Raw genomic sequence first — 23076 nt, forward strand, 5'->3', positions numbered from 1 at the left:
AGAGGAATTGAAAAAAACATATCGTATGTCTAGAACTTCGTTTTGAAGACCACCCAATCTTCAATCAGTTGTACAAAATATGACTGAGATGTAGATGGCAGACAGCACTGCGAAACATCAAGCCCTCTCAACCAAACCTTAATGTTTTAGTCAAAATTTTGCAACTCTGGGTTAAAAATCAGTGAAGGAAAATTAATTCAAAAGTTCATGATCTAGAAGAATTCAAAATCTATCCTCTGCACATACAGGCCAGAAAGTGGGTGTAGTGAGATTTTTAAATGAATTAAAATGGAAGGAAGTGGGAAGGAAGTAAAAAAGAAATAAATGCTTTCATTAGGCCAAGTAATACAGCTGTACATTTTTCCATTTGAACTACTGATTGGGGAAGAAGGTGATAAAATGTGTTAGTTCTATGAGTTTACTCTCCCTCCACAATACCATCTAACCCCTCCCTCCCATGCTGAAGAAGTTTTTTTCTGACTCAGCCCCTCAAAGGCACCTCAAAGATGTGGAGTTTAAGGCACAAAGCACCTTTGGATCACTGGGATCTAGTGTACTGCCATATCTAACACTGACAAGAACAACTAGTCTTAAACACAAGCATGCACACCTATTTCAGCAAAGCAGCTAATCCTGGAAACATAACAGGACTGAGATTACTGCTTTCCCTAATGGCTTGTCCTGTGTTCTCACTTTTAAAAACATCTGCCCAGCCTTGGTTTACTCTTACCCTGGTACACATTCTGCTCTTCTCTGCTACTGTGAAGAATCCTCTTATTCCAAATCATCCCACAGGAATACGCTGTCTTTAAGTCATGTCTCTCACTGGAAGAATTTTTCTCCACTCTAGTCTCTCTTCTCTCTTTTGATATTTATTTATTATGTTTCCAAATTACAGATACCAACACCGGGTACAATATTTCCTTCCACAATCTCACTGCTGCTCATACCAATAAAACCACCTCCTTACTCTTATTTTTTAGTGATATTTTTTACATTCAAGTTAAAAATACAAGCCCCATGGAGCTGTCTGTTCTTTCCTCTGGAACATTCCTAGCATCACTTCTGTCAGCTGTAGGGGTCCCTGTGTATAAGGATGCCATTGCTTCCTTCTTGCTGTCTTCTAGAGACAATTTTGACAATTTCGTTTGAATGACCTCTGTTTGCAGGCTAGACTGTAACTGGATTGCACTATCTAATTGCTGTGTCCTCCTCTTTTTTCCTAGTGTTTCAATCTTCACATTATTTTCAAATTCTAACATCCAAGAATTCATGCAGCTTTCCAAAGGATTTGTGAAAATATTGAAGTACGTTGCCCACATCCAATTCTAAACTGTGGAAGGCTATGGAGAGAGACTTCAAAAGAGGATGCAATTACAGGACAAGGGGGAATGGCTTCAAACTGAATGAGAACAGGTTTAGACTGGGTATTTGGAAGAAATTCTTCACTGTGGGGGTTGTGAGGCACTGGCACAGGCTGCCCAGAGAAGCTGTGGATGCCCCATCCCTGCAACTCTTCAAGGTCAGGTCAGATGGAGCTCTGAACAACCTGGTATAGTGGAAGGTGTCCCTGCCCAGTGCCAGGGGTGTTGGAACTAGATCATATCTAAGGTTCCTTCCAACCCAGGCTATTCTGTGATTCTATTTTATGATTCTATGATCCCTCAAAATTTTTGTGTAAGGGTCATTTCTCATTGATTAATGCTTTGAGATGTCAATCTTTAAGGAATACTACTTTGATAAAGTATAGTGCTATTTATTTTATACCAGATTAAATAAAAAATGAAATGAAATACCTTACAAAAGCCTAAATAACACCTAGGACTATTTGACAAGTAAATTCACTTGTCTGAAATGAAGTTTATCTATCATAATTGCTTTTCTTTAAAACCATGTTGACTGTCATTAATTTATTCCTACCACTAATTTTTTCTTGGGCTTGCTTTTTAAGCCAAATTCTCCTTAATCATCTCAATATTTTTTCCAGGGCTGAAATAGAACTAGCCTGCTCCACAGCATTACTTGGAAAAAAAAAGAAGTGAAAGTAATAGCATCACACTCAGATTCCAGAATTTAAAAAATTCTCCAACAGATCTTTCCAGTCTCCTTTTTTAAGGCTCACAGGTGAAAGTTATCAAGTAATGAGCCTTCTGCTTTACTTATTTTATCACTGGCAGATGTTGTTTAACATGCTTTGAAAGATTCAGTGCTGTTTATACAGTAGGGACACTGGATCTCCTACCACCATATGGGCTTGCTAGGGAGCAAACTGCACTTTCCTCCTACTGTGTGCCACTCAGTACTGAAGAGGTATCAGAGCTTTTGTTCATCTTTGCATGAATAAATGACACAATTAATTAAACAGTGATTGACTGGCATCATTTCTTGGTTTTGGTGTAACAAAAAAGCAGCACAAATTAGTTAATTCACACATATATATACTGTAAGAGTTCTTGTCCATTATGCTTGCCACTGAATGCATCCTAGGTTACCACCTTAATCCTTGCATATTTTTGGCCCTTACATTAGGGAAAATTACCTAGACATCCTAAGCCATTATAAATTGATACCCAGCTGGCAGAGAGCTGTGCAAGATCACTCAGAATGCTCATCTGTCCTATTTATCCCAGAGTCTTGTTAACCCTGGATAACAAAGGATACCAATTTGGACATCAACAATATATCACTTTAGACTACTTTTACCAGAAATACCCTATTAGTGTGCATTATCTTCATATCTTAATCGGCCTTCTTTTCCTCCTGAGACTGCAAAGAACCCAGCTGGCTAACAGCCAGCATATCAAGTGTCTCACACACCTATTATCATGACGGCAGAAGGTCATACACTGAAAACTGAGCACACAAATGCAACATAAACTAAACTGAGTATTTTGAAAACAGAAATTTATGGAGGTTACTATTCTGGTGCAACAGCATCACTTCTACTTTCGTTTGATTTGGAGGAGTTTTTTGCACTTCTGGTTTCAATGACAACTCCTCTACTGGGAAAATTCTTTGATTAAAAAACAAACAAGCAAAACCCCAAAACAAACCACCAAAAGCCCCACTCCAAATCAAACTTCAACAATGCTTTTTCTACCAGGCTCTCCAGGTTCGCAAATATGCTTAGTCTTCCTGTCCTGTATCTTGGTTTGGTCCCGCCTGTTACATCTCAGAGACTGATTGTGCTTCTACCAGACTAACAGGCAATAAAAAGACATTTCTAAAAGATAAAGGTGAAATTTTCCTGACCACTTAAGATCCCAAAGTCGAGACATTTACACCTAAGTTATTTGACCATAAGGATGTCTAGACAATGGAGAGACAAAGCAATTTCCAGGGCACTATCCCCCTCCATCTAAAGGAGCCATCCAAACCAGGTTAGAAGAACTGTGATCAGCACAGGTCTCTCCATTGACTACCACGGCAATATCATTGACTTCCTCAAACATCAGAAGTCAACTCAAGCCATGTTGTTTTCCTAACAGCTCATACTGTTTTCGGTTTGATCAGTATGTAGCCAAGGTTCCTTGCATGCCACAGCATCTTGGAAATTATTGAAACATTTGCAAAAATATGTATTTTTTTAAACTTGAAATGGGCCCTTTTGGGTGCAGGGAAGCATTGGTGGAAAAAAATTGGCAAAACTATGAAGCAGCAATTCAGAAACTATTTGCTTTCCTCACTTACTTCTCACAGCCAACTTCACTACTACTCTCACCTGTGTATTAGTCCATTCCATTTCAGGAAAAGGTCCCAGCTGAAGGCCTCTACCTGTGGGATTTTCTTCCTCCTGGCCTTTCTGGAAGTACATAGAGACATCTACTCAGGACATGTTCCAAACTCAGATTTTTCATTGTCTTTGCATATGGTGTTCAGTTGTGTGGGTTTGCTTCCCAGGTTGGTTTTTCGGGGGGAGTGGGCTCATTTATTCCCTTGAAGCTCTAAATTGGTGTTAATGCATGCTGAATTGCCCAGAGGCTTTATAAAAAAAATAAATTGGCATTATATTTTATAGTATTAAAATGTGAGTTCATATTATTGATTATTGATATATCTGGATTAGCTATTTATCACTACAGGAAGAACAAGCAAGTTATGTATATTTTACAAGAATTAATATTGTACTACTGTATTTAGGTTGATTTTTAGTATGCAACATCTACCAATCTCTAGTAACTATTAGCAAATGAAGCAAGAAGGCTACAGGGAATAAATAAACATTCTCTTGACAGTCCACCTCTTTCTAGCTAAAATTAGAAATAACCCTGTTGCTTCTAAATTTTAAAACCCACTCTAATTATCACTATGAATTTATGAAGTTTAACAGTAGGAGGTTATATATATTTGCTTTTAATGAACGTCAGGTTTCCATTTTTTTTTTGTGAAACAAAAAATCTGTAATGAATTCGGTCTCCCACATAGGCATGAGTCAATGCCATCGTAGAAAACACATGAGTTCTTAACAAACAACAACAATATGGAAGAGCCCTGACAGTAAGGAGAAACATAAGGCAAGGATCTCAGTTTTTTTTGCTAGCAAAACTACCATACCGGTAGCCATGCATCCAACAGCATTTTTACACAATATTTAATAAACAAGAGACTGAAAAGCATTTTTACAAAGGCCATATTCATTACAATGCTTATGTAATGCTGATCCTCACTTTTACTAGGTTACTTGAGAGACTTTTTGTTTCTATTTTAATAAATAATACAATTTTTAAAAAGAATAAAAATCATACCTCAGTTTAGGGGTGAAAGGAAATAAAGATCACCTAATTCTAACACCCCCTGCCATGGACAGGGACACCTTCCACTACACCAGGTTGCTCAAAGGCCCAAACCTGGAGTTTAACACTTTCAGGAATGGGGCATCCACAGCTTCCCTGGGCAACCTGTGCCAGTGCCTCACCACTCTCACAGTGAAGAATTACTTTCTAACATCTAAACTTGTCTTCTGACAGTTTGAAGCCATGTTCCCTTGTTCTGTCACTACAAGCATTTGTAAAATGTCCTTCACCAGCCTTCTTGTAGACCCCCTTTGTGTATAAGCCCACTACTTTTTTTTTTTTTTAACAAAGGTAACACTTTTTCACTCTCACCTGCAAGATTAAGGCTTTTTTAACATCAAGCATAAAACACAACAAGTATAAAGCCAATATGCCAAGTCATTCAGGGAAGTCTCAAAACTCTGTTGCTCTAAAGAATGGCTAATAATAGTCAAAAAGGTAGTCAAAGTGTCACACTTTTCAGTATATGGTCTAAGGAAAGGGACTTCTGGCTCTGCTTAAAAAGATTAATGCTGTCATACAAACAATATTTTTAAGAATTGAGGCTTAAATTGATGCTGTCAGTCTGCAGGCATTTAGCCATGTTAGCTAGGAGCAGAGTCCTTTGAGACATGGGAAAATACTGAGAATGATTTCAGGCTTAAATTCCCTCAGTCACTCTGGAGGGTGCATTCCCACCTCAGTGAAGTGGGATGAATGTACGTCGGAATATCCAGTTGAGCTTACACAGAGAGAAATTTACATTAAAAAAATCTAGAGTGACTTCTTTTACAGTGTAATGGGCAGCTGGGGATTCCCTAACATCAGCACCAAGTCCACCAGGAATAACCACAAGGCATTTCATGGAGTCCACGGGAGCTGACGCACCTTGACCACAGCAAGCTTCTGTGTACATGTATTTGGTTCTGGAGACTTTTGAGAAGAAATGTGTAGTACCCTAAACACAGATAAAAGAAAGCCAATGCTTACTTACCAAGCACTAAGCATGTCCCTGGACAGAGGAAACATCAAAATCAAAAATACAGAGTAAGGAACACCTCTGTTGAGATCATTAGCTAAGGAGGAGCAAAGAGTGAGGTTCTGTTGCAAAATGGCCTTCATTCAAGACATAAAGATTTGCTGTGTATAAGGACAAGGGTTGTAACTACTGTGCTGTAATAACTGATGATGAGACACCAGCAGAACTGTATAATTTTGGGGTTTTTTTTTGTTTTTTTTTTTAAGATAAGCACTAAAAAAGCCAAAGAAAATCTACAGAAGAGGAATGTCACAACCTAGGGAAGACTGAAAACAGGATATTACATAGGGATAGTGATCAGTTGTTTTCAAATGAGAGAAAAACCAGGGAAATCACTCCAAATTTGCTTCTATGAAAAAAACCTTTAATTGCTAGGGTGCTGAAACACTGACAGTCTCCAGTCCTTTCCATTTCCTACAGGCTTTTGCTCCATGAGACGTTTATTCCCTAGTAATTTCAGCAATTTTAATTTGGAACCAGATGACTACTAACCAGCTAAAAACAAAAAGCATATTCCTCTGTGCTAAGTTAAAATAAAATAAATACATACTTTCTTCCAAGGTAAGACTTTACAATGCCACTAGTGGATGTATGTAGTTGTTGTAGAAATCTAAGCCTTTTCATAAAAAACAACTTTTGAATAAACTCTACTCAAATGCAAGTAAGGTAGCATTTAAAACAGAATTCTTCATAAGCATCAAATTGTGAGCTACAAATGTGGCAACCCTAAAGGTGAGACTGAGTTTCCCAAACAGAGCTGCCTCATGTCATCAGATGCATTAAGGTATTGTTTTCAGCAGCTGCTTCAAAAGAGAATGGGTTTCCTTCTGTCATTTCTGACAGCCATATGCACACTTCAGATCTTACAGGACATCTAAAATAGGACTATATGCCTATCTTAGACAAATGAATATCACTCCAAAAAGTCTTTTTTTATTTAAAGGAAGCATTTTCTAAATTTTCCATTTTTGTTATTCACACAAGTTATTATTAAATAACTTTTTATTTAATAATATAGTTTAAAATTTGGGGGGGTTATGACATAGAAAACTAAATGTCCTGTTCTTTAACTAAATATAAAAAAATAAATTTCCAGTTTCCTAAATGTTATGAACTACTGTAAATCCAAAAATCTAAAATCCGATAAAAGTTTTATACATAACCTAGAGCCGAACAAGTTTCAGTGTTGAAGTACACCAATTTTAGAAGGATTTAAATACTCTTATAGTCTGGAAAGCCTTGTTAATCTGTAGATTAGGCAGGATCAGTTTATTGTCATGGAAAAAAATTGTGCCTATTAAATACCAGGAAGTCCCACAGTCCAACAAATATTACCTTAATATAAGAACATCATGCAGCATTATAAATAAAGTCAACCACACCAATAAAAATTAAGAAAATCAAGTTTTCTGTTTAAAAAATGTCTTCAAAAAGAGATCTCATGAAAGTCTAAATAGTTCCTGCTAATCATATGTAGAGGGCATTGAAGTACTGCTATGCAAAGTAAAGTAATAAAATATGAACATAGGGAGAAGAGATGTGCAAAGAAAACAGTGATAGTATTTCTAAATAAAGCCATGAAAAATTGTTGCACTCACAGGAACTTCAGTATACTGAACAGTATCTGTGATCACAGTGCTAAGGTCAAGTCTGTTCCTCATGCCAGTGATGTAACTACTAGAGATGAATTCCACAGAATTGAGCACGAGGGGATGAACTTCCATGGTGAATAATTGCTCTTAAACTAAAAATTTATGTCAGACAATGATAGAAAGGCAAGTTTTAATGAAAAGCTCAAAAATATATAGGAGGCTACAATTTTCTTTTAAAATTTGAGTCATTCTTTTTATTAATTTACAACAGAATAATGAACAGCTGATAGCACATTGGAGACAAGTCCAAAAATACTTTTAAAACAGGCTTGTGAATGAAATGAAAATTCAGGAGCAGCAGATGGGTTTAACTGCTGTTAAATGCGGAGTGGTTTCCAAGAACATGTTGTATGTAATAATAAATAGCCAGAGACAAAGTTTCCCCAGCAGTTTAAATCCTGAGCATACAAGCTAAGCGAGGGCTTTCAAGCTTTGGCTCACTGCAACATCTTTACATTTTACCCTTGTCTACAGCAGCAAAAATGCTTGTTATTAACAATGTGTGCCAGCAATGAGTGCAATTACAGCAGCACTGAGCACAGTTTCTCAGGCAGGCAGGTTTAACATAGGCTTTCTGAAACAAGAATAGTTCTTGGCTCTGCTTGCAGGTTAATCACATTCAGCACCAGGGTATCCATTCTCACAGTGGATAATTATGCCAGTGTACCCAGTGCCTCAGTTTGTGCATACGTTTTACATAATAAACATGTTTGAAATTGCCTCCCCTTCCAATTCTTGATCTGCATGTGGGCACTGGGATGACGTACTGCATCTAGGGTTTCTGCAGTCATGCTTTGACTGCCTCCATGTCTCATGCCCTCTTGGATTTAAGCAAAAGTGAAGTCCCAAATGTCCAGGAAAACAGGCAGCAACTTTTTTGTTTGTACCTCAACCAGTTCTGGCTTCATCTCCTAATCCACCAAAAAGTGGTTTTATTAAGTGACAGCTATGATTAGGTTAAAGCTTCTACACTTGCTACCATGTATTCTTATACTTGACTGACACAAACACTTGTGACACAGAATGAAACTGGAACTTTTAAACTCACAGTGATGCACAGAGGCACAAACAGAGAAGAGTTCAAAAGAATGAGTGCAACTGGCAGAGGATAGAAATCTACATCAGGATCAAACCCGGAAAAAAAATCACTGCCGCTGTCTCCTGTTAATCCAATTGCTTCTGTAACAACAAAAGATTAGTGAGGAACTGTGGAAAAGAGCATCAATGGATTCAAGGAAGCCTCTGGAGTTCAGAGTAGATGAATACTATAACATAGGTGCGTTCCTGCTCAGGTGCACCAAGGATGATTCTGGTTAGCTACTCTGTAATACCAGTATCTGCTTGATACTGTCTTGGATGAACTGGAGGGGAAGGATTATTAGGGGAGCAAATGATAGAAAAGAAAGGTGAGGAACCAAATGAAAGAACTGTATTAGAAAGAGGAGAGGTGTCAGGCCTTCATGCAGGTTACCAAGTATAAACTTATACTGTTGCTAACCTACTACTTTTCACTGCTGCTCTAGAAAATCATGATTTCTATATTTTCATTGCAGAAACCATCTCTTTTTCCAACTTATTCTTTCCATAGAAAAACATAAGATATGACTACTGCAAAACCACTTCTCTCTAATCTTAGTACTATACTTCACTCATGAAATGGATAAAATTAAATCAGTTCACTGATGCTCATGTGGCATTCAGGGACTACTTGTTTCCCAGGGATCTTCTAAGAGCTTTTTCTATCCCTTGTCTGATACCTACTTAGAGGCTTAGAAATGAAATTGCTCTATTGTCTGTGAAATTCAGCCATTAAAGAACAGTCCCCAAGGCATGCCTTTCATTCCAATCCAATATTAATGGTCAGAAAACATCACACATGTAAGCTAACATCCTTTCGGTCTCTCTAACAAGTATCCTTACTAGAGGTTGTTTGGAGATTTCCAGAGCCATAGCTTCTGTCCAACACATCTCAACTGAAACATCCTTACTGTTGCTGTCAAATGGATGCAAACACCCTTGTTTTTTGTGCTCCCTGTCGAAGCTGCACCCTCACCCCGTTCTGGTTGGCTGGACCTGCTGCAATGCTGCAGTACTACTACTTCTGGAAATGGCTGAATTGCCCAAAAAAAGGAGACTGAGGAACATGCTCAAGCCTGGACCCTCATCATCCTCACCGTTAGATGTTACGTGTTACATGAAGTCCTTGCTGCTCTGTGTAATTCCAGCTAGCTCTGGCCAGGAAAAAACTGTTCTAGGAGCCAGACTCATGTAGTGCAGACATGAGTAAGCACCTGCTTTTCTGCAGTGTAGACACAGCTGCTTTCTTCTACCAGAGGTGCACAATATCATTACTTGAAGTACAAGTACCCAGGAATTCAAATTATATCAATGATGTACTTTTCCCATCTGAAAGTGTCCAGTGATTTTAGGGGTGGTTGCTGGCAATGCAAACACACGCGTTCACAGGTTTCTCTTAATCAGAGCTATCAGCAACAACCACTTCACTGAAGGCACACTGGAATTTGAAAGTGGTGACTACGGAGCACCACTGCTGATTGATTTTGCAATAATCATTCTGAAGGGGTTTTGTACATTGTTTTGACCAGCCATTTAGACAGGGAATTATGGGGATAAGAGATTACATAATTAGAACTAATCTTCATTGAAAAGTACTTAAACACATGCTCAGTAAACTATGATCTGTTCTCAGCTATTACTCAGCCATTTGTACTATTACCACAGAAATGGATCATATACATGAGCTCCTCTTTCACAGAAGCATTTTCTGATACAGGCTAACTATCAAGCACAAACATATGGGATTTTAGGGCTTTTCTTTGCCCTAAAATAGTAAACAAATAAAGGCCTTGTTGTCATCTTATTGCAAAGGTTCCATACTGCTGTCTCCTTATCACAAAAGTTTCATACCTTCTTGGTGTTTCCAGTGGGCAGCTCCTCCAAGCACTGACTCTTTCCCAAAGTAGCCACTGACTCCAGTTCCCCTCTCAACCACCCACCCCACTCTTTTATAGCCCTCTTCTTCTCATTGGTTACAGCTGTGGCCTGTTAAAGTCAGGCCTGTTCCTAATCTTTGATAATTGGCCCAGCTGCAACTCCTTAGGGGTAAGATTACTTTCTACACTATCCTTATTTTCTTATATTCTATCCCCCTACAGGCCTGGGTTTTTTTCTGGAGAGCCAATTTTTTTTTTTCCTAACAACCATCATGAGCCTCTTTCACATATTATAACATGATATATTCTTCAAGACTTCAATCACTGATACTGAAGCAAGTTCAATGTGTTTTGCACCTTCTCTCGTGGGTTGTTCACTCTAAATTACCTTCATTTTATTATATTTTTTCTGTAACATTTTGGAAATTTTTGTAATGTCCAACTTTTATCTGCTCCAGATACCTTTTCCAAAATTGGTAATGAGTGTTAAATATGTGCCACTGCCAAATGTAGTCATTTTCTGGTGTCTTACCTTGTATCTGCTCTGGCAGCCTCTGTGCACGTCTCCTTTGAGACCAGATTAGTTATTAAATTCCAGTTATAAGGAAACAAATTTAGGCTCAGGACAGGTTTTTGTTTCCTAAAGATTTGTCAATTGCATGAATTATTTTGTCTACAAACACGCAGCTCTCTTACAAATTTATATGCAGTTTGTGAGTCGTAAATTTCAGAAACAACAAAAAGGTTTTATTAGTGAAAAAGTGAGGATTTCCAAAAGCATCAGTTTGTGGTCAGCACTAGCTTAAATTGATTTCCCAGGAATAGGGGCATGAGATATTTGCACCCACAATCTAAAGTCTTCTTCTTTATTACAGCCAGCTGTTGGGTCCTTATCACCTGTAGTTCCAAAGCCTTTTGCAGGCTCCATAGAGTAGAATAAGAGGATTAAAAGAAATTTAGCATTTCAATTATTGAGATAATAAGTGAAATAAGTGACTAATTCTCTCAGCTTTCCAAACTCTGCAGTAAGACTAAAACTTTAATGTTCCTCTGTTGCTCTCCCCTCAAAGAAACCGTGTGCATTGAGACACAGGTATCAGCATGGATCCACCAGTACCCCCAAAAAGCAAACATATCATAGAACAGAACTAGTTCCGCTTTGACCCAGCAGCTCACTTTGTTCCAGAGAGCATCTGGTAACAGCTTTCTAACCTTTCTTGGTCCTACTGCCTGTGAAGATACCATAGATGTGCTTCCTGGTGAAAGATTTTGGTTGTCCAGCACAACTCAAATGATAAGAATAAGAAAAAATATGCCGGGGTGGAAAAAGCATTAATGTAATGTTTTCTAAGTATCTATCGATATATCAAGCTCATAAAATTTATCTGGCACAGATTTTGACTGAAATATGTTTCCCTTCTTTTTATTCTTACCAAAGCTAACAACTGTGCTTGCTCTGATAGTCCTTAGGAAAAGGATAATTTACTGAAATGTGTGAATGGGAGACTGGTTGGCCTTCACATGTCTCCTGATGCCTCTGGAGACTGTAACCATACTCATCAGCTGAGATGATGGTGTTTATGTCATTTTAGTGCCAGAAAAACCTGTCTGGGCCTCACCTGTCAGTGGAGAAAATCATGGGTTTTCTACAGGTGTGGTGACATATCAACCACAGACATACTGGTGGATCTATGGGATGACACTTAAAATGCTGATAAATCTCTGTGTCTTGGCAGGTTTGTTATCCCTGGAGGATATTTTTCCAACCTCCATACTGCTTCTTCCATTTTTAGGGGTCATCTTGATGAGGAAAAGGATGTCCCATATTTTCCACTAGTAAAAGAAATAAATTTTCCTTAGTACCATTACAAGTGTCTTCCCACGTGCTGATCATCCAGATAGCTCAACACTTGTTTAGTGTGAGGATTCCTAATTAAACTCTGCTTTTCAGAGACCCCTCTCCCTGTTCAGATTTTACACACTGATGTGTCCAGGCCTCTATAACTGCAATAAGTCCAGCACGGCATCATGTCACTACAACTAGTAAATTTACTATCCAGTATTCAAGGCTACCAGTGAAAACAACTATTTTTGCCAATGTAATAGTATGTGTGCCATGCCCAACTTCATAACTGACCCATTTACTTGCAGTTCAATAGTGTGTTTATCTCCAAAGGAACTGCTGCTCATTGTTCCTGTGAGAATTAATCTGAGCAACACACATTGTGGTTCTTGCCAACTTTTGCAAAGTGATATAATCCATCCTCCTTCTCACATCTTTCTTTTAGTGACACCCAGTGGGTTGGCTTCGGTTAACTCTGCTTCTCAAACTCCACATGCTTTTTGCTGCAGTCAGAGTTGTGATACCATACACAGCTCTTTTCCCCTACATGAGAAGGATCTCAATTAGGACATAATTGTCCACCCACTACTCTGAGTCCGAATCTGGTTCTTCCTTTTGTTTATCAAATCCTTACATCTTTCCTTTCAGAGTTCTTAGTGATGTTCCTGAGCTTTGTTTACTCTCCCAGTCACAAGAGCGGTGTTGGGATGTGACTTGGGCACGCTCAATCCCTCCTCCACTATTTTGTGCCACAGGAAAGCTGAGCAGGCTTGATGTGCTCTTGGAAGAACTCCAGCTGAATGACTGGCAGAAAACAAAGGCGGGGTGTCCGTGGCACAGAAGACGGAGTCAGCGCGTGTTTGCGGCACACGCTGAGGATTGGCCCTGCGGGCAGCACAGCAGAGCACACCCGTGCCTCTGCGGGCAGGGAACCAATGGGATCTCTCACCAGAGACTTAACCCCCAGAAACATCACCCACAGCTTCCACAGCCTTTTGTATCTCCACCTAAAGCCACTCTTCATATTCCATGCTTATGTGGAAGCTTCACAGCTTCCACAGCCTTTTGTATCTCCGACTAAAGCCACTGTTCATATTCCATGCTTATGGGGCACAGAGCACTCCACATCCTTCTTTGCTTCAGTTTTATAGTCTTTTAGGCTGGGACAAATAAAACTATCAAAGATATAAAGGATTTCAACCCAGCAAATGTTAGAGAAGGATGTGCATTTTACTGGCATTCCCAGCTTGCAAAACTAGAGTGGTGTCACTTTCGTTATCCTCCACCTTCCTGGAGAATTCTAGCCTTGGTGAGGCAGGCTTTAAAGTGCTTCACTCTCCTCCTCTGTGTATTTTCCGTTCCTTCTCTGAATCCTGTTCAGCAATCCCTTTTCTCTGACAGCACTTACAAGAGGGCTCTTTTATGCCTGATTTCATCTAGCTGGGAATAACCACAGAAACCTGATGTCACCTCCCCTGACCCAGAGACTGTGTCTCAACTGACATGAGCACAAAGGTATCCACTGATTATGTCAGAGAGGACAAATCTAAAAAAGGTTTGCCATTAGGCTTATTGCAAATACATCCCACCTGATTCTAAGGTTTAATTTCAAATCTGTTTTTCTAAAAAAAATTACAGAAAATTAAACTACAAACAAAATAAAAGTAATTATTATGAAAGACATCTGGGGATTATAATTGTGCTGTATTTTCAAGTGCCTTTGAAATGTATATTCAAAAATATACATTTTTGCTTTTGTGCTATATCCAAGGAAATAAAAATACCAGTTCAGAATTGTGTTGGCAGGAAATCTCTATGCTTTTTAATTTTGGCAGGATGCTAAGTATTAGAGGCTAAATATTATTTGACCTCATGACTCACAGGAAAACAATGTGTACTTAAAGCACAGAAATAATTGCTCTACTTCAGTACGTCCAGCGTTCCTATATTTAAAGTCAATTCACCATCTGAAGACATTTCCTAATTGAATTGTTCTAACATTTAGTCCCACACCCCCAATGACAACAGGATAGAATTTTTCTGAGGTTTCTTGCTTCATATTTCTCTGCTCTTTAGATGAAGTCTTAGTGAGTTAATACTTACATCTGCTTCATATACTCACAGCTCTTCAACACAGTCAGTGCTAATTTCTGTCTTTAGGTTTATATCTTGGGGACCTTAGAAACCTGCAAATCTTTATGTTACTCTGTGTGTCTGCTCAGAATATAGTTATACACACATTATGCTTATGCTATGTATGTATAATGTCTCTTTTGACTTTACACAGCAGTTCAGCCAGAATATGCTGGTCATATTCAGTAGATGCAAGGATGTGTATTTATTTGTATAGGAAAAGTTTTACACCTTCAGTTCTTTCTCTAAAGTATCAGGTCCTCTTTCTTAGCCACCACCCTGAAGAATTATGTCACTGAAAATAAAGCTAAAGGCAAGCACAGGGGAAAAAAATAATAAGCTGTAGTTCTGAAAAGTACTTTACATAATACTTGTAAAGCTCACTACCAGGAACATGCCATTAACAGAATCTCATGATAGTCATAAAAATGAATAGTACCCTTTAATGTCACCATCCAGACATGTTTCACAAGGATATAATATGTGGTGGGGTTTTTTAATCACAAAACTTCCCCTTATTCACTCTGCCTGCAAAAAAAAAAAAAAGAGGAAATTTCTTACAGCTGTTGGTCTCTCCCCACATCAGCAGTTAACACCTCCCTCCCCTGATTATCGGGCCACCTTGCTCTGAAAGAGAGTGATGGCTGATGGAGACATTTGGGAAAAACTGAACATGGGTGAGGCGGGAGAAGGAAATGAAGAGACTGAGAGCGTTCCATGGGAATGCCTCCTGAAAATGTTGTTCCCTCAGGTGATATTGCAGGGTATCACCTGACAGTTACTCCAGGTCAGGACATCATGGGAACAGCTCTGATGCGTCACCAGACCCCTGCACCTTCCATAATCCTTGATGGATAGGCAAACCATGTCTAGCCTTGAAAAAAACTTCATGGGTGAAATTAGCTCTGCAGTGTTAAGTGTTAGCATCAGAATACAATGCGTAACCAAATGTTTGATATTAGTGAGCTTGTTCCAAAAAAATGGATGCCAATTTCATCTTACTCCCTCTTAAGATTCATGGCTGCAGGGTGTCTGTCACAAGCACAGCTAAAGTTGAACAGTGATAGATCACATTTATGACAAGGTTCAGGCATTATGTTTTATCAGGAATACTTATCAGACTGGACAGAAATTAAAAATCTCCTCTATGTTTTAACACTTGGCTAGAGAAACAGCAAAAATAAATCACTTTTAAGATGATATCTGTGGTCTGATTAACATCTTCCTGACCAGCAAGTCCTAAAAGACTCTGACCAGGATAATGCATGCTCCTATTTTACACAAACATTCACACACACAGTGCATACAGGCGACAGAGTTAAGGTTGCCATGGGAACTTTACCTCCAGATTTTTTAGGTTTGTATAATCAAAATAACACAAGTACAATGTTGTAATGATTCAGTTTTGCCTTGTAATTAATTATGTTCACATTTTCTTTGGACGGGAACTCTGTTTATCTGATGGGTACAGCCCAATGTGATCATTTTATTCAAAATATCCAAGAGTTGGTTGTCTAAGCAGGCGATATTTTAAACTTGAGTCACTGTGCAGAAATGGCTACAGTGTAACACAGAAAACACTGCATCAGTGTTAAACCAGGTGGTTCAGCTGCTGGTAAGGTAACCTCCATGGCAGCAATGAACTCAGCACAAGCTCTGCCATTGCACTGCAGGCTGTGCCAGCCATGGCATAGGCTGAGGCTGAGGTGTGGAAAGAAGCAGAAGACTTCTGAGACTAGATTCCTCCCCTCCAGTTGTCATCACCCCACATATATTTAGTAATCCACTACAGGGAGCAACAGCAGTCCCCCGCCTTGCTCACCAGGGTTCCCCTCAAACTCAATGCTTCTTGGTTCATCTCCTCCTATGCTTTTTCAGGTCAAGTCCTAACTTCTCCTGGCTGTCTGAAACCTTAAGTTAGCTCTGAGCATAGGAGTACACTCAGACTCCTCGCTCTAAACTTAGGCTCTGGGTTTTCAGAAGAGCTGACCTACAAACCTCATTGATATTAATGACTGAAAGTGCGCAGCAAGCAGCCTTCATCAACAAGTTATCCTGACGAGGGCTTTTGTCTCTTACAGAAGTTGCATGAAGTTATCAGAAAAGAAGAATGGTTGTTGGAGCCCTTTGCCTTTTCAGTAAAGGAAGAGTCAACCTTTTGTGCTCTCAACCTTTAGAGCAAGACATCCCACTTAAATAAGCAGCAGCCTTTCCTCCCCATTTGAACACGATGCTTTCTCAAGAGACCTGGACCTTGCCATAGGCTGTTTGCAAAGCAGAGGATACTCACACTGAGTATGGAGAGATCATTATTGATCTAACTGCAGTCATGGGCCACTGTTGGCCCCAAGAACATGAGCTTCAAAGCCTGCATTTGATATACATATACAGAGACTGCTGTCAGTGCTGAAGATATGGAAAATGGGCTTTCTGAAGAGCCAGCTCATTTATTGAAGGGGAAAGGAACTAAAAACATCTACTTCAAAGGAACTAAAAACATTCAAAGAACTAAAAACAACTCAAGTTTTTGGCACGGTAATTAAATGAGACCCTACCATATATATGTCCATATTGAGAAAGGAGTTCAGTTAAAATATTCAGTATAAGTCTCCTCCCTAAAGGAATAGTGGTTAATATATGTTAAAATATAATTGTATAATTGGAACTCGACTGTTTGGGTTATGTAAAAGGTGCTGTAGGCGTAGCAGCTTAGACAGAGGTAATTAGATCTTGTATATTAACATTTTTCCCTTAAAGGGATAATCAGCAATACTTTTAGTAGTGGAGATGCTCAAGCCAAGAAGCTTGGTGGGAAAAGGTACCTCCTTCAGCCCTCTGTTTGCTTTGTTCCTGCCTTTGTCACTGACCAGGCTGAAAGAATATTTCTGCAGTAGAGTACTTGCTTATATACCATCCCATATGGGTGCCCACACAATGGCAATACTGCTGCAGCTTTTGGTGAAATCAGCATAAAACTGAATCACCTGCAAGCATTAATTGTGCTGCCAAAATAGGACTAGGTAGTGGCATTAAATAATGCAATATGTCTGCAGATTTAGTAATGGATCATGCACTGAAGCCACAGAAGAAGCCTGTGGCAGGGCCAGGAATAGAAGAAATCAGAGCTCTATTGTCTCCTTGAGTCAAGGGTTAACATTTTATACAGATGAGAGTAAACAGCCACACGCCACTGCTTGGCTCAGTCAGCCTGAAGGATACAATAACAACAAATATAGTTTTACTCACAGGAGGCTGAATGACAATCAATGGCACTACAGCTTTGGAGTGTCCAATTGAAGCCCTTGAAAAATCAAGTGGGTGCACAGGAAGATAGGCTACTATGCCATCATAGGATGAAGATAGGACCATGTTATGAATTACTTGGATTTTCAACTACAGTGTTGAAAAATTTTTAAGGGAAAAGGAGCTTTTTATTTTGAAAACAGAACAGCGCATCTTTAGAAAGTGGAACAGCAGAGCACAAATTGAAGCTGTTTTTGGTTTTTAGAATTTTTCTTTTCAAGATAAAAGAAGAAATGTACAGTTCCAAGATAAAAGAACAAATGTACAGTTCCTCAAGCCAGGAAAACAAAACAGCCAAACAAACCACCCACACACAAAGACTACTCTAGGTATTTTCTAATTTCATTGCTGTTATCCATGCTTGTCTTTCATATATACAAGAAAAACATTCCAGGAAAGAAATTCCAAGAAGAAAACCCAAACTTAAAGCTTCTCATTGAGAAGTTGTAATCAAACGTTAGAATCCAACAAAAATCTCAACTGAAACCAAGAGAAGGTTAATCCAAACTAAAGATATTTCCCCAGTTTTTTGTTTCTCCCTTCATGCCTGCTGAAGACCTCCAAATCACTACTCTGTACTACTCATATGAGGCTTTCAGAAGAGTTTGAAGAACAGTACAGATATCTTGTTTCTAGGTAAGCCAAAGGCTCTCTTGGTACCTGAAGGGTTTTGGCTTTGTTCCTAAAGTCTCAAAAGACCAGGACTTGTAGATTGAAATATCTGGGTAACCTAAACAGAGATCTCTCTTCAATGCTTACCTGCATTGATATAAGAGGCAAGAAGAAGGAAAGAATTGTCACCAAGACCCATGGGACAAGCTCCCAGGTCTTCCCTTATTTTGACCCACACAATGTATATGACAGAGATGGGCATTTTCAGAGGCATTCCCAGAACAAATATCGAACAGCTCGATATAATTTTTCCCTAAGCCTAGTAACTAGAAGTTCTCATACACTTCCAAAGGATTTTCTTAAATGCAGATATTTCAAACAAATAAATATATAGCAAAAGTTACAGAGCTCCTTAAAATAATTCTGAGCCTTTTCCACTTGCCAGTTTTCTAAAGTGCATCTGTTCTGAAGTGTGTTTTCCATTGTGGGACTGCACCTGAACCTGACCTGGGCAGACAGCAGCTGAGCACGACAGGGCACTTTGGAGCAGGGAATAGCAGCAAGTCAATGCGTCTCTAAGCAGTCTGCACCCTCCTTAGGGGTCAAGTGGTAGCTCAGAGCAAGCTGCTAAATGGTTGTTTGTATAATCTCTGCAGGCAAGCAGAGAGGGGTATCTACAGCCAAAGAAGGGATGAAAACAGCTGTAGTTGATAGCAAACACTGCCAGAAGGTGACCCCCACCTGGAGGGTGGTTGTTTCAAACCAAAAAGCTGTTGAGCTCAGGCGTCTCTGCTCATTTAGAGCGTTTAATTATAGCTCATATTTTTAGCACTAGCAAAAACACATTGAAAAAAATAAACTGCTTTGCTCTTCTTTTGGGATCTCACCTGTTAAACCATAAATATGAACCTATAAGGTCTTTTTCTTTTGGGAATGGCACTGCAACTTTAAGCATCATTATATAATCATGTGTCGGGCGTAGAATTATTCTAGTTGCACACCACAGGTTCAAGCACACCGTTATAAATGGGAGACATTCACTTCATTTTCAAAAGTTCGCACAGAGAAAATGTAATTTGAAGAGTTACAAGTTCAAAAAACATTCAGCTCTTTCTAATTCTCAGCACCTTCTCTTTTGTCCCGCAACAGCTTCATTATTTTCTTATTCTTTGCAGTACACGGCAGTCTTTTTGAGTGAAAAGAAATGCTTCCACATTAGTCACAACAGGAAAACGAGTTTTGCTTTGCAATTGGTGAATGAAGATTATCAGAACTTCTATTCACATGCAGAAGATAACAATATAATAGCTAAGGAACACCAATGAAATACTGTGTTTACTCTAATTTATCAGTTTTGCAAACTGTGACTTGTACTCAAAAGAGCTACCTAATTCATGACTGCAGTAGTTCTGTTTGGTATATTTTGTGCCCTAAATTAAACTAAAATCCAACAGATACCAGGGGGCACATGTAGTGTTATACTTAATACTCATTTGATGCTTTGTGGAGATATTTTTTGATAGGAAAAGCAAGAGAAGACAGGGTTTTGTGCCACTTCAAAAGACATCAATATGTTCAGACAAAATAACCACATTTCTTTACATACCAAGTCTGACTGAGGTCTGAGAAAAGCAACTCAATAAAATGTCCTAATCATAATTTCTGCAGCTAAACTCACAAAGGAATAGAGTCTTATTAAGTGCTGTGCCTTGGTCTTTAAATCAGTCATTTACAAGATTTAGCCAAATCTGGAATTACTAACATGGAGGTATTTCACTACAGCACAATATCAGTCTGTGTCTCTGCATCAGCTTCTCATCATCTAACTAGAGAAATAAATTATGCAGGAAAATAAAAGCAGAATCTGGTCCCTTTTCTTGCCTTATTTTAATTTTAGTTGCAATTAATTCAAGGAGTTAATGCCTTCTTAAAAAAGAAATGCTTAAAATACATCATCTAGATTTAACTTATTAGGGTTTTGACAACAAGTCATGTTGTTATTTACTGCAGCATTCAGAGACCTGTTTGACTTCTTAATCTTGCATAAGAACTTTCAGGGATGTGACAACATGAATTTTCTATATAAGGCAAATAGACTCTGCATCACAAACATTTTTGACACTTTCAAATGCAGTTTACAGCCTTAAACAGACATTCCACTTCTCCCATCCACCCACCATCATCCAAGGCCTAGAGTCACCAAAGTTTCAGAACTAAGAGTGGGAGTATTACTAATCTACCAGGTAAGGGCAGAGTTTAGTGACCTGCTTGTTTGCATGTCCATATATATGACAGGTTATGGACACATATCCCTATTCCTATCTGCGAGTCTCTCCAGGAGTGCCCTTCTACCTTCCCTACCCAAACCAACCACATCAACTGACCTGGGGTCTAACAGCGAATTTTAAGAGCCAGGAACAGCAGAGAAGGCAGATATGCATATTGGAGAAGTAAAGCAAAGGAGGAAATAAGGCAAAGGCTGAATAAAGGAAGCACTGGAGAAAAAGAAATTCTGCATGGGTAGATCCTTAGGAGGTACTTAATTCCTGTCAAAAGCCAAGAGGGCTGGTACCTAATTATCTCAAGGATCTTGACCTTAGAGACCCAAAAACTCTTCCTGAACTCATAAATGCAGGCATAAAAGGAGACAGAAGCCCCTACCATCCTGGTCCCTGGCAACACTCCCAGCTTTAATCAGCACAGGGCAAATCAACTTCCTACACATGTTTATTAGATCAATGGAAGAACAGGGAGCAACATTCAGAACTGCCAACTTCCTTTCTCTAGTTTTAAACTCTGGTTTATGCTTCCCATATTTCCTTATGTTTTAGCTGCAGTGATATTTCACCTGGCATTACTTAAAACCCAAACCTCTGCAAAGTGAGGTGTCTGGCTGCATGCTAAATTACCTCTCATTTCTCCTGATTTCCGTGAAGTTTGGATGAGGTCATTTATAGAGGTTCTTTCCAATCACCATTTCTAAGATTCTGGAGATTACTTTGATGCGTTCTTACGATGTGAGATGACCCATTCCTATCTGCACTCCTTTCTTTTCTGAATAACTGAAGACAGTAGAAGAAAACTCATCAGACTACAGGACAACTAATTCTCATCTAATAACAGAAACTTTATTAACTCATGGAGCCCTATGCTGGTCCTCCTGGTGAATAAAAACAGTCAAGAAACAGCTGGTGTTTGCACGCAGAATGTGGATTAGTTTGAGAGCATCTCCAGTTCTCTGGCTCAGCACACAAAGTTCTGATTCCAATTGCAAGGGAAAGTAGTTGTTGCTAATGCAAAAAGTGGCGCAAGCTAGTATCAGTAAGAGATTTATACATCAGATCCACTCAGATTAGGCAGTCGTAGACAACAAATTAAACCTCTGTTTTAGGAAGCTGCCTCCAACACAAGGAGCAATAGCTGGAGGTTCAAGTCCCAGCTCTGTGATGAAGATGCTGTTCCCCTATCCCAGCAGCTGTACCTGACATGAGGAAGCAAGCCTGAAGGCCCTACAACAAGAGCACTTTCAGTATAAAACCTCTTGCTTCATAACCAGATCTTGCAATCCTCTGAAAGTCTCAGGATTTTGGTTGTTAATTGCTGCCCTGAGATGTGCAAAAGGTCACTGTTTTGGCCCACGCATCTGAAGAACGAGTCAGAGCTCTTTGGTTTTTGGTCTTGAAGTTGTTTATTAATTCTTATCTATAAAATTTTCTTTCTGCCCAGTCGAGATCTGCTCAGCAAGGCAGCCAAAGCACTCTGACCCTCCCCGAGGCGGTGTTGTCCTTTTATACTACAAACTACGTATAACATATTTACAATTACTTTCCAATACCTATCACCTATGTTAGACAGTAACTTCTATTGTAAACCAATCCCAAAGTGCCAGCATCACAGCAGAAAATGGAGACCAAGATGAAGAAGAAGAAAGGCTAGACATGCCCAAGTTCCTCCATCTTGTCCCCATAACCCCCATACCAAAAATCCTAAAATCAACATTTTCACCCTGTGATAATTTTATTATTATACTATTTAAACTTCTGAGACTTTCAGGTCCTCATACAAAGCTGGTAATTTGCTCCACAGGTCAAAATCAAACCTGCAGGTGCTCTGGGCTGTGTGCCAGGGTCTCCGAGCCCCCCCCGCGGGGTCCTCGGCAACTCTGGACACCCAGAGGGATGTACTGAGTTCCAACATGAAAGTTTCTCTCATATAGCCTCTATTCCCTCTCTGTCTCCTCACTTCCAACACCTTTACAGGGCTGTGATCTTCAAGCACTGAAAAGACATACCCTTAATGCTGAAAAATTAAAGGCCTGCATGTCTGGAACTCACGTGGGGGTTGATGCATATAGTAAAGAGTGCAAAACACCAGGGCTTTGAGGAGGTGGTGCAACAATCTCCTCTGTAATACGTACATACACACAAAATTAGACCCGCAAGTGCATTTTCTAGGTCAACTTCTTCTCCCTCCTCTGCTCTCACCTCCTCTCTTGAGTTTTCTTAATTGTTCTGGGAAGGAATACATGTTTTAAAACGTATCACCAAACTTTGTCTTATGAAAACATACTGTCCTGGTTATTTTATACCCCAAACTACTGTGTATGAAATATTAGTCCGTGGTTAATTTTGCCAGTGCAAAAATAGCCTATGCTTTCTTATGCTGTCAAGTGTTTAGTTCCTACACAGCTAATTTATTATCTTTCTTAAGCTAAGGACCAGGAACCTGAGCAGAAAGACTGGCACAGACAAGGGAAAGAAACAAGCAG

The 23076-nt window shown here is 39.2% G+C and overlaps 1 protein-coding gene across 3 annotated transcripts in view; it reads right to left on the reverse strand.

The window, feature by feature from the left end:
• Positions 1-23076, reverse strand: part of DLG2 (discs large MAGUK scaffold protein 2) — a 911187-nt gene that overhangs the window by 603136 nt on the left and 284975 nt on the right. Inside the window, exon 4 of one of the 3 annotated variants that reach the window (XM_031066024.1) lies at positions 3722-3802. The exons of the other annotated variants lie outside the window; for them this stretch is intronic. Coding sequence (XP_030921884.1) covers positions 3722-3802 — 81 coding nt within the window. The remainder of the gene's footprint in view (positions 1-3721; positions 3803-23076) is intronic. 3 annotated transcript variants of the gene reach the window in all.

Source organism: Geospiza fortis, unplaced genomic scaffold (assembly GCF_000277835.1).
Source record: "Geospiza fortis unplaced genomic scaffold, GeoFor_1.0 scaffold16, whole genome shotgun sequence".
Classification (NCBI taxonomy): Eukaryota; Metazoa; Chordata; class Aves; order Passeriformes; family Thraupidae; genus Geospiza; species Geospiza fortis.